This window comes from Arthroderma uncinatum (genome assembly GCF_011692745.1).
Source record: "Arthroderma uncinatum strain CBS 119779 chromosome Unknown scaffold1, whole genome shotgun sequence".
NCBI lineage: Eukaryota > Fungi > Ascomycota > Eurotiomycetes > Onygenales > Arthrodermataceae > Arthroderma > Arthroderma uncinatum.
In genome coordinates, this window is record NW_022983863.1 from 5,875,691 (window position 1) to 5,887,137 (window position 11,447).

At 51.9% G+C, this 11,447-nt stretch overlaps 3 protein-coding genes across 3 annotated transcripts; 2 read left to right on the forward strand and 1 right to left on the reverse strand.

Annotated features, from left to right (window-relative positions):
- Window positions 1-1,840: 1,840 nt before the first annotated feature.
- GIQ15_01751 (aspartate aminotransferase) lies at window positions 1,841-4,055 on the forward strand (the record flags this gene model as incomplete). Its single annotated transcript, XM_033549168.1, has 6 exons — window positions 1,841-1,938; window positions 2,009-2,355; window positions 2,432-2,823; window positions 2,874-3,005; window positions 3,054-3,902; window positions 3,957-4,055. The coding sequence occupies 6 exons, from the start codon at window positions 1,841-1,843 to the stop codon at window positions 4,053-4,055; spliced, it is 1,917 nt and encodes a 638-aa protein (XP_033410119.1).
- A 570-nt stretch (window positions 4,056-4,625) lies between these two features.
- On the reverse strand, window positions 4,626-9,554 carry GIQ15_01752 (uncharacterized protein; the record flags this gene model as incomplete). Its single annotated transcript, XM_033549169.1, has 11 exons — window positions 4,626-4,866; window positions 4,943-5,703; window positions 5,805-5,942; window positions 6,398-7,540; window positions 7,595-7,930; window positions 7,982-8,131; window positions 8,185-8,265; window positions 8,720-9,153; window positions 9,212-9,346; window positions 9,415-9,487; window positions 9,537-9,554. The coding sequence occupies 11 exons, from the start codon at window positions 9,552-9,554 to the stop codon at window positions 4,626-4,628; spliced, it is 3,510 nt and encodes a 1,169-aa protein (XP_033410120.1).
- Window positions 9,555-9,809: 255 nt separating this feature from the next.
- GIQ15_01753 (cmgc/cdk/pitslre protein kinase) lies at window positions 9,810-11,417 on the forward strand (the record flags this gene model as incomplete). Its single annotated transcript, XM_033549170.1, has 3 exons — window positions 9,810-10,393; window positions 10,499-10,913; window positions 10,965-11,417. 3 exons carry the CDS (start codon window positions 9,810-9,812, stop codon window positions 11,415-11,417), a joined length of 1,452 nt encoding a protein of 483 aa, XP_033410121.1.
- Between the last annotated feature and the right edge of the window lie 30 nt (window positions 11,418-11,447).

Sequence of the window (11,447 nt, forward strand, 5' to 3'; positions counted from 1 at the left end):
CACGAGTTGACTGGCTGGTAATGCAGTAAATATACCCTGGTGCATCTTCAGATTCCTCCTTGCAGGCTACGGTATCTAAGAGACGACGGATGCTTGGACTTGAAGGGCAGGAATGAAGTTGGAGAAACGTACTTGTGCTGTATAAGACAGCATCCAGGCCTGATGATTTTTGGAAGACGTGGTTGAATTGTTAGCAACCAAGTGCCTGCGATTACAAACGATAATCTCCTTGAAGAGGAACCGAAAGGTGTCTCCCCTTAATTCTTCGAAAGCTAGAATGATGAATGTTAACACTTCGCTAGAACTTTGGTCGAATGTATCGCCGGCGAGTTAGTATCAAGAGCTCATTGATGACTACGGTCGAAGCAGCCTCTATTCCACCATGGCAAAGGTCTATATGCCTTCAAATAATCAAGAGTTTCTAGATACTAACTCATGAGCTTAACGACAAAATCCAAGTGACCTAACTTAGACTAGGAGTCGTCTCGTCCGAATTTAGCCCTGGTGAGGAGCTTCTAACGACGATGAAGTGAAGTGTCATATAGACCTGTTCTTAAAATTGCCATAATTTTACGTCTGTCTGGGGGCAAGCCCTATCCACGGACTAGATAAGGCATGCTTCTCTGCCTTTATATCACATATATGCCATCTGCTTTTAGGTCTGGGCTAAGGCATATTATGAGAGCTGGCACGGATAACCCAGGTCGAAAGTCGAATAGCAAGGGCACTTCAGCAAAATGGATTAAACCCTGATATCACTTGCTGAGGAGTCAGTGTCTGTTTTTAAGATGACGAATTTTTATTTTTCTCCTTGATGAACCACCTTGCCTCTCATCATGTGTGGCTGCATGCAGGGAACGATACCGTCGTGTTTAATTCTTGCAAGCCGATACCTAAGGAGCTCAACACAACTGTTTGTTGGATTTATGCTGGGCCATCGCTGTTGTTGAGTTACTTCACTTCATTTGATCACGCCCTTGGTTGACCATAAGTAAGATACGTCTCTCCATTTTCCAGGGCATTATAGCCTGTAGATGGTTAATAGCATCACGCCGCCCTACCACTAGGCTTTACCCTTTTTCCACTAGTCGAAGTGCTCTTCTATCCTAGGACAGTTCAAGTGGGCTAATTCTGTTAGGAATCCGTGACGCTGGGTGTACTCGGTGCCTACTATAAGTCAGGTCATAAATCGGGGATGTAAAGGCGTGTCGACACTCTGCTCATTGTTAGGATGGTGGATGGGGTTAATCTTGCTGCACATCTCATATTGACATGGGCCATCTTAACAACGTTTTATGGCATGGACATGGGATCGGTGTAGAGAAGGAACCGGGAAATGCAAGATATTCTCTAACCGCCGGTGATATATTCAATAGTATACAAGCATTGCATCTTATGGAGAGATATATTCAACCCGGATCGTCATAGAAGTGGATTGATGATCCCTCCTTGCCAGACATGATATCTGGTATCCGGAGTGCATCGCAACTATCAACCTAGAGTATCCTGGTCTGTACTTCACCATAACCTAACCCATCGATGACATCCATACTCATAGCCTATACTCATAGTCATACTCGTAGCTCATACTCATAGCTCATACTCGTATATTCTCATCCTTCTATGCTGGTTGAGATGCGCCCTCCACGTGACCCCGTATATAAAATGACCAGAAACGAGACGAGAAACAAGAAAGACAAGAAACAAGAAACCAGACAAGACAAGAACCGGAACCTCAAACACAAGTACTGAGACTATGCAGGTGAAACGCCGACTAGCCACTTCGGCCGCCCGTCCAATCGATCTCGGCTGATGGACAACGGCCCTGGCAACGGTCCCGATGCCCACACTCGGGAGTCAGCTCGATGTCCAGGTACCATCGGGCCAAACTGGAGACCTCCCAACGCCAACGCGAACACTAGCCAGCAACCCTGTCGGGTCGGATGACCAGGAATGCTGATTTCGGGCAGTTCGCAGCTTGTCTTCTGCAGTTATTGCATCAATATAGGCCCAATGGACAGTGTCGGGCAGACACCAGGGCTGTGTCCCGGCCATCCTTCGGCCGCAGCCTCTCAGCTCGCCTTGCGACCCTCCACGACCGAAGCCGCGCGATAACGAGCGAGGACGAGAAGGGCCCAGACGAACGCCGAACGCATGCAGAAGCAGATGAAACGGAGACTCCAGGATCGTCTCCCTGGCCGAGCATCCTAGCAGCAGCAGCATCTTCATCCCAGCAACATCCCTATCCTGGAGCGGCTACGGGCGCTGAACACGCGATGGCAGACCGAGCCACGGTTATAGACACGGTTACAGACACGGTTACAGACATGAGACCAGCGCTGAGACGAGCAAATGGTGGCTGTTTCGCTCTCTCGCTGAAACTAAAATATAAGTAAACACGCGATACGAAAGTGTTCGACCTCGGAGTTAGCGGCGGGAGTTCTCGCGGGACCCCGGATCCACCCGTTCGCCTTCTTGCTCTTGTTACTTCTTGTACTTCTACTTCGACCTCTCGCCCTTTCTCTTCCTCTTCGCCAGCATATCTTCCTCTCTTTTCTTCTTCCGACCCGGCCTCTTAAGATCCTCATCATGGCGCCCGCTGCCCTCTCGACCGTCGCCCGCGACCGCCTAGACACCGTCTCCCGTCACATCATGACGCCCAGCTTCTTCACCACCTCGGCTGTCCCCAAGGCCCCCGAGGACCCTCTCTTCGGCCTCGCTGCTGCGTGCAGAGCTGACACTTCAGACAAGAAGATCGATCTCGGCATCGGTGCCTACAGAGACAGCAACGCGAAGCCCTGGGTGCTTCCCGTCGTCAAGAAGGTAGGTCTCAGTCGGAGTCTACGGGCCAGCACATGCTAATCTAGTAACAGGCCGACCAGCTGCTGCGAGACGATCCCAAACTCAACCACGAATACCTCCCAATTGCCGGACTGAAGGAGTTCACCACCGCTGCTCAGAAGCTGATCCTCGGTGAAAACTCGCCCGCCATCAGAGAGAATAGGGTATGCACTCTATAATTCTAGATGCGAGGACGACGCTAACAAACGCAGGTCGTCACTTTCCAGACCATCTCTGGCACCGGTGCCGTCCATCTCGGCGGCCTCTTCATCGCCAAATTCTTCCCTTCCTCCCCCAAGCCAACCATCTACCTCTCCGACCCAACATGGCCAAACCACCCACAGATCTTCAAGACCGTCCACCTCGAGTCCGCCTACTACCCTTACTTCAACCCGGCCAACAAGGGACTCAACCTTGAGGGCATGCTCAAGGCCATCCGTGCCGCTCCCTCTGGCTCCGTCATCCTCCTGCACCCTTGCGCACACAACCCAACCGGCGTAGACCCCACGCAGCACCAGTGGAAGCAGATTGCTACCGTCATCCGTGAACGCAACCACTTCCCCTTCTTCGACTGTGCCTACCAGGGTTTCGCCTCCGGTGACCTTGCCCGTGACTCCTGGGCTGTCCGCTACTTCATTGCCGAAGGCTTCGAGATGTGCATCTCCCAGTCCTTCGCCAAGAACTTCGGTCTCTACGGTGAACGTGCCGGAGCTTTCCACTTCATCACCGCTCCTGGGCCCAATGCCGCAGAGGCTCTGTCGAACGTCGCCTCTCAGCTCGCCATCCTGCAGCGTTCCGAGATCTCTAACCCTCCCGCCTACGGTGCCCGCATTGCGTCTACCATCCTCAATGACCCTACCCTCTTCAAGGAGTGGGAAGAGGACCTGCACACCATGAGCGGCCGCATCGTCGAGATGAGGCAGGGTGTACGGGAGCGTCTCGAGGAGAAGGGAACCCCTGGAACCTGGGACCACATCACCAACCAGATCGGCATGTTCAGCTTCACTGGCCTGACTGAGCAGCAGGTCATGATCTTGCGTGAGAAATGGCATATTTACATGGTAGGCCTATACCTCTTGCCCCTGACTGAATTTTCAATACTAACTATTATACAGACCAAGAACGGCCGTATCTCCATGGCTGGCCTAAACGTTAACAACATCGACTACTTTGCCGAAGCAGTCGACGCCGTCGTTAGAGAGACAACCAAATAGATCACCATAAACCGACTAACCCACAACTACGGCCGCAAGTTGTACACTATGCTGCCTAATGTACAAAACCCAACCATAATCTCGGACATATTTATTCCCTATTCCCCTTAACCCCCTTTCCTTCCCTTCTCCCTTCCATGTACCTACTTATTCTCCCTTCCATCTTCATCGTCATTTTCTCTTTTGGGGGATTGGAAAATTAAAAGAAACCACCACACCGCTACTAGTTAGTTGGTATGATATGATATGATGCTCTTTTTCCTGTATTGTACTATTCGTGAACATTAAATGAGATTTTCATTATTTTAGGCATCATTAATCGTCTACCTTCAGCGTACTGTCACTGAAAGCATTCTTGAAGAAATATAGGGATAGGAGTTGAGGTTTTGCCCCCTTAGGAGTATGTAGGATGGTATCGGGGGGGTAGTTGCTCAAGTCATTTGGTACCCCTTTCGCTCTTCATAGACTTGACATGTCATATGTCATCCTGACTGGGACTCTTCGACTGTAAATAGCTAGACAAGGCCAAAGCTAAGCAATTGGGTGTTAAATTGTCCCGTTTAGCGGTGATTAAAAGATGGCATCCCATAAAATAAGCCACACGCAAAGAACGACTGTGGCCCAAAAAACCATCTGAGCTTCACTCCGTCGTTCACTGGCCCTCTTGAGCTCCTTGTTACCTCTTCCGACATTAGTATGCGTTGTATCTGCATCTGTGACGAGCTGGTTGATGTAATCTTCCTGGGTAGCTAGATGGGCAACCAAAGTTTGCTGCAAGGAGGATATTTCCAGTAGCGATTTTTCCGCATTCCTATGCATCGTTAGTGCCGGCTATGAAATAGTATGATGGATACCGGTCACTGGGAATAGGAATAGGGGGTACGTACTGGACCTTCCCGAGCGTGTCCTCGTAATACTTCAGCATGCCATCGTTCTCCTGCGCAAAGAGCTGTAGCTGTTCCGGTGAAAGCTGCGATTCGATAGCCGCCGCCTCCTTCTCGTCAATGGAAATGTCTCGACCACGTAGAGTATTGTTCGCGCTGTCGTTACCACCATCATACTGTCCATCCTCAGCACCGGTCCTCCCACCATTATTCCGTGTCTGCCCCGCAGCGTTCGCCTTGGACTTATAAAGAACACTCTTCTCCTTCTCTCTGACCCTCTCGATTCTCTTTTCTACCATCCCTCTCTGCACTTCAGCAGCAGACTCTAACCCCCGCCGTAGAAACCAGAGCACGCTCTCTCTCACACCCGTCAAGTTCTTCTCGGTATCTTCTGCTTGCTCCTGTTCAGGCGTACGAGGAACTTCTACCACACCCCCACCGCCGCCAGCCCATTGCCATAATCGTTCATTCAACTTTCCATGACCGTACTTCTTGCGTAATATGGAAGCTTGGGTCTGGGACCGGAGAGACTCGGCCGATGCAAGGTTTCCTATCGATCGTGAAAGGTCCTGTAGTAGAGATGCGGTAGATGAATCGATTGCGTCGCGGTCTGGATCGGTGAGGTGTGTTGATATTGAGCCTGGGTTTAGTGGGTTGGGGTTGAAGTCTGGGTTATTACTGCTTGTAGTTCGGGCTGGTGCGGCGGAGAGATATGTTGTTCGAATAGATTTTAGATATGCTAAGAGTGAGGAGATGTGGAAGTTCTACCCGCACAGTCATCGCTGGTTAGTCTCTTGCTTGCAACGAGTAGATATATCCGTATGCAGTGCAGTGTGCTGAAGTAGATGCCGATCTGGCCACGTACAATTCTATGCGCTTCCTTGAGGAACTCGTCAACGCCTTGGAATTCTGAGGGTTTGGTGGTTTGGCCGGAGAGTATCGAGCTGCCCCGAGACTTTAGCAGCTCATTGACTGCGGGAGTAAGGTCCGTCATGGTCGAGGACTGCCGTTGGATATAGATGTCTGGTCAAGCATCTTCATCTTGATCTCTTTGGCGGTTAAACAGAGCGGGCTTAGTCATCGGTTTATACAAAACTTAGGTACGAGGAGATAAGAAGAGACTATCTGAAAAAAACTCCATGTTTGAATAGACTAACTAATAGACATCAATCGTAATATAAATCAGATAGCAGACATATACGTATAGACATTGCCCCGATAACTCCATGCTAGCTCTAACCCCGGCCCAATAAAAAAGACAAAAAGACAAAAACATGCGGGTATCCCAACGCCCATCTATAAAGAAACGATTACGCAAGAAGACATTTTCAAGAGGAGAGAATGAACGGCCAGATCTTGATCATTGAAGCTCAATAACCCAGATCTAATCGCACAGAGAGCAAGGGGGGTTAGTTACGCAAATGCAAAGCCTACAGGAGGAATGCATGAAACTCTTACCTCCGTCTTGCCCATTTCGTTATTCTCTTTCCTCGCCGCTTGCTTGGCTGCGGTAATCAGCATATCCAGATCGTCCTGGTCCCCCAGCGTGACCATATCGCCATCATCCTGCATCTTGATCTTCAGGTTTCCTCGGAATCCGAACTTTTCACGGATCTTGGTTTCAAACTCGAGGTATTGTGTTGTGGGTGTTATCATGATGAAGCGAGTGTCTGAATCGGCATGGACCTTGACGCGGATCTTCTTTATCTCTGGCCGTCTGGACGAGCCACGGCGTCGGCCTGACATCTGATGCTGTGGCGGGTGGGCTCCGACCATTTCGAAGTGGATGCCGTCGCCGGAGTCGTCGTCAAAGGTGTCTGATCCATAGCCCTCCTCGTCAATGTATTCTGGTAGCCGGGAGGGTTTGGATGCCAGGCCGTTCTCGTTTGCGTATGCTGCGGCGTTTTGGCCGTACATGTTGTAGTAAGCCTGTGGTTCTTCACAGAGCGGGGCGATGTTTGACACCGGCCGTCGATGCTGTCCTGTGGTCTCACGGAATAGAAGCCTCCCGATTGGCGGACCGTATCGTATAGCCGAGAGTCTGGAGGCTGGGCCTCGTGGCTCAGAGGCTGTCCGTATTGTTCCAACTCTCGGCCTCTCCTGCTGCACTTTTGACTGTGCGTCCGCCGGTACACCATTATTAATGTTTCCGTTATTCGGCTGTTCGATGGGCCGTCCAAGCTCAAGAACAGGAGGCCGAGATGCCCGTGTCAGAGACTGTTTACGGGCCAGACTGGAAACGCTGCCTGTCGACCCGTTACTAGGCACAAGAGAGGCAGCCTTCTCGTCCGGCGGCGGTGTAGGAGGGAAGGCATTGCGGCTGATCGGCGGTTCAGACTGCTGTCTGCTCCTAGCCCCGAGGTTCTTCTGCACGAGATTGGTGGCGCCGTACGAGATGGTCTCCGGGGGACGGTCATCTCGAGAGCTCTCGAAGGCGGGGATCTTGGTCTCTGTGCCCTGGAAGCCCGTGAATGTGTTTGCTCGGTCAGAAGCTGCCACCAGCCGTGCCTTTCCCAGGTATTCTTTTGTTTTGAGATTCTTGACTTTGGCGTCACTGGGACGATATATAACCCCGACGGGGATCGAGAAGACAGTGTATCCCTGTTGTAGACGTTAGAATGGGGTCAAAGGGGTATGTATCAGGGAGAAGCTTACCTCTGCGGTTTCTGCAATAGCTTCATCGATAACGTCGTGGTCTGGTTTTGCTTTTTCCTTTGCCGCATATGTCAGATCGTTCATGCCCGACTCCACCTCCTGCAGATATATATAGCATAGCCCCCGATTGAAGAGCACCTCGCACGAGTAGAGCTTGTACTTGAGGCCCAGCTGCTCGTAGTCGATGGTCGTGTTGCCGCGGAGGTAGAGCAGGGTATCGTTGAAGTTGGCGAGAGCCTCCTCGAAGTCGCCGATCAGGAAATTGGACACGCCCTGCTGGAAGTATGCTATGGCAAGGTATTTGTCGAGGGCGATAGCTCGTTGGTAGCAGTCAACCTATCCCTATTAGCTCTTGCACTGATATTCGCTTCCCTTGGAATAACGCACTGCCTTGGAATGTTCCCCCAGCGTAGCGTAGATGACACCGCAGTTGAACAGGATCTTGGACGTATCTGCGATGCCCCCGAAGACCGAGATGGCATCCTCGAACTCGTTGTTATCGTAGTGGGCGAGGGCCTGAACCCAAGTCTCGATCTCCTACTCCCTCGTTAGCCATCGGTCTCGTCTCGTCTCGCCTGTCTTATACTCACCTGCTTCAAAGACATGATGTATGCCCCAGTCTCCTTTGCCGCTGGACGTTTGCCTTCGATTGACGGTGTCCTGATGGCGGTCTCACGGGAGGGGGGTTAGTTAGGATCGCGATGGGCGCTTAGCAGGGAGTATATGGAGTATATGTACGGTGGCACGCTACTCGCCCAGCAGACAAGATGTGACGGGTGTGATAAGCCAGGATGCCTTGCAGCGTCCCTCATGTGGCGATGCCTATATTTATTATACAGGAATAATTGGCAGACGCTAATATAGAGACAATAACCTGTAGAGGCACTGGATATACCGCAAGACGAGATGCAGCCAAGCTGGTGGGCGGCTAAAGACACAGCAGTAAGACTTGCTGCCCATGTATAACAAAGCGACCTCGGAGTTATTAATAAATGCGACATTTATGCCTATACAAGACGCATCCAGTATAATCTATAATCCCTCATCTCTAGACCTTCAGACGATTCCTCTGGAGACCTGTTCCTCGCGCTCCTCCCAGACATTCTTGCCGGAGCACGAACACACCATCTTTTCATTGTCCCAGACGCCGGCACTGCGCGCAACGACTCCCACGATCGTATCACCGTCGTCCTCCCTCAGCGGGCCGTCCCTGTCTCTGGACACGACCATACCACGTCCGATCATCTCCCAGACCGCGATCGGCCGGTCGAGAAAGACGCTTCCCTTTCCGGTCTCATCGACATCAACACTGCCCAATATCCCTCGCGGCTCGCCCTGTCTCTCTTCCTTCTGCGCCTCCCAGACTCCGCCCGTCGATGCCGGGCCCCGAGATATGTCGCCCGTCTCCCGGATGGTTGCCCAGTACCGTCCGGCCGAGAGTCCGTTGATGGTCAGGTCGAATATCGTCAGGCCGCTGGAGACCTGGACCATACGTGCAAGTCCGCGGATTTTGTTGCTGACATCACTCTTGTGTGTTTCGAGAATGCACACGGAGGCATCTCGAGGCTAGGTAAGCCGTGGTTCTTCGAGATGGTACATGGACGAGATAGACCTTACTGTTTGACGTCCCGCTACCACGTAAAATCGCGTCTCTACCGGTAGACTGGATAGCAGCCACGATGGCAGAGGGCGCAGCGCTGCCCTCGACCATCACCAGCTGGTCCTTCAGGTTGGCTTCGACCTTCCTGATCCCTACCACCTGTTAGCAATGTAAGACATCCAACAGACCAACAAGTAAACGGGTAAACGGATGAACGTACCCGCCAGCTCGTAGAGAGGCTTCGAGACATCCCTGATGCAGCTCTCGCAGGTCAAGGGGACCGCAAACGTTGCCTATACCTTGTCAGCGAGTTCGAGTCGTTATGATGGACTCCAACTGTACTTGAAATGGCTCTATCATGGTAGATATCCGACAGATAGACAACTCGTAATTCACAGATCAGGCCTTCCACGGGGCAATCTCCATGCCAGCAGCTCTCTAGACAGACCTCATCCTCGTATCTATAAATGCGCGTCGATGGCGGGGTGTTTTCTCTCGCTTTGAAATCGGCTTCAACATCGTCATCGCGGAATATCCAAAACTCCGGCTTCACGAACGACTTCAGCCTCCAACAAGAAGATGAAGGACTCTCTGCACGGTAGACGGCAGTGAAAAATGTCAGCTCCCGCCAAATCACGGTGGGCGGACGACAGCCCCGAGGCAGAGGCAGAGGTTCAGCGCAGAAAGCAGGAGAAAGAAGCAAAGAAACGCGCAAAGGCAGAGAGACAGCGCCAGCTCGAGGCCGCACGACAGCAGTCGACAGCGCAGGATAGCACCAGCGATCAAGCCAGCGATATCCAAAAGGCAGAGAATGGAATTTATGCCGGATCTGAACCTCCGGCGAAACGACGACGGCTGTCCAACGAAGGCATAGCTGAGCTGCCCGTCTCTGAACAAGAGCAACACCAACAACAACCTACGGCGAAACTGCTTCAGTTCCCAGCGCCAGAATGGGGGCCCTGCAGACACATAGACAACTTTGAGAATCTAAATGCGATCGAAGAAGGGTCTTACGGATGGGTGTCGCGGGCAAAGGAGACGAGGACCGGCGAAATCGTGGCCATCAAGAAGCTGAAGATGGAGAATTCGTACGATGGATTCCCCGTAACTGGACTCCGCGAAGTGCAGACCCTACTTGAATCACGGCATCCTCACATAGTTCGACTCCGCGAGGTGGTTATGGGAGATACAATGGACGAGTAAGCACTATAACTTTCTCTCCCCCTAATCCCCCGGGACTGAAAAGCCCAGATACATGATGGTCATTAACCTCTACTCGTTACTGGATTTTCCGATTCTCGCAGCGTTTTCCTGGTCATGGATTTTATCGAACACGATCTCAAGTCCCTCCTCGACGAAATGCGAGAACCTTTCCTGCCCTCCGAGATAAAGACGGTGCTGCTGCAGGTTATCAGTGCGGCGGAGTTTCTGCACTCGCGCTGGATCATGCACCGTGATCTGAAGACGTCGAATCTGCTGATGAACAATCGCGGAGAGATCAAGCTTGCTGACTTTGGTATGGCGAGGTATTATGGTGATCCGCCGCCGAGATTGACCCAGCTGGTGGTGACGCTGTGGTATCGGGCGCCGGAGCTGCTGATGGGTGCAGATAAATACGGCACGGAGATAGATATGTGGAGTATCGGGTGTATATTCGGGGAGTTGTTGACCAAGGAGCCTCTTCTACGCGGTAAAAACGAAGTAGGCCAGCTATCAGAGGTATATTCCGTCCATATAATCCATATATTCCACTGCTAACATCTATACCAGATATTTGCCCTCACCGGCCCTCCAACCTCCCATACATGGCCGGGCTTCAGATCCCTCCCCAATGCAAAGTCACTCCGGCTCCCACCAACGTCGTCAGACACCTCTGGCCCTACAGTCCCGCTCCTACCACGCTCAAAGTTCCCCTACCTCACTACCGCCGGCCTTAGTCTGCTATCTCACTTACTAGCTCTCAACCCGGCTGCCCGACCAACTGCAAAATCATGTCTATCCCACCCCTATTTCCGCGAAGACCCCAAGCCAAAGCCGAAAGAAATGTTCCCCACGTTTCCGTCAAAGGCTAATTTGGAGAAGAGACGGAAGCGGGATACGCCTGAGGCGCCGAAGAGGGGGGAGGAAGCGGCGAGGTTGGACTTTGCGAATGTGTTTGGCGGTGGAGGCATGGATGGCGGCTCGACGGAGTCGGGTGCTGGTTTTGCCTTGAGATTAGGCTGATGGATTCGTCCTTGGTTTGTTCATTACATA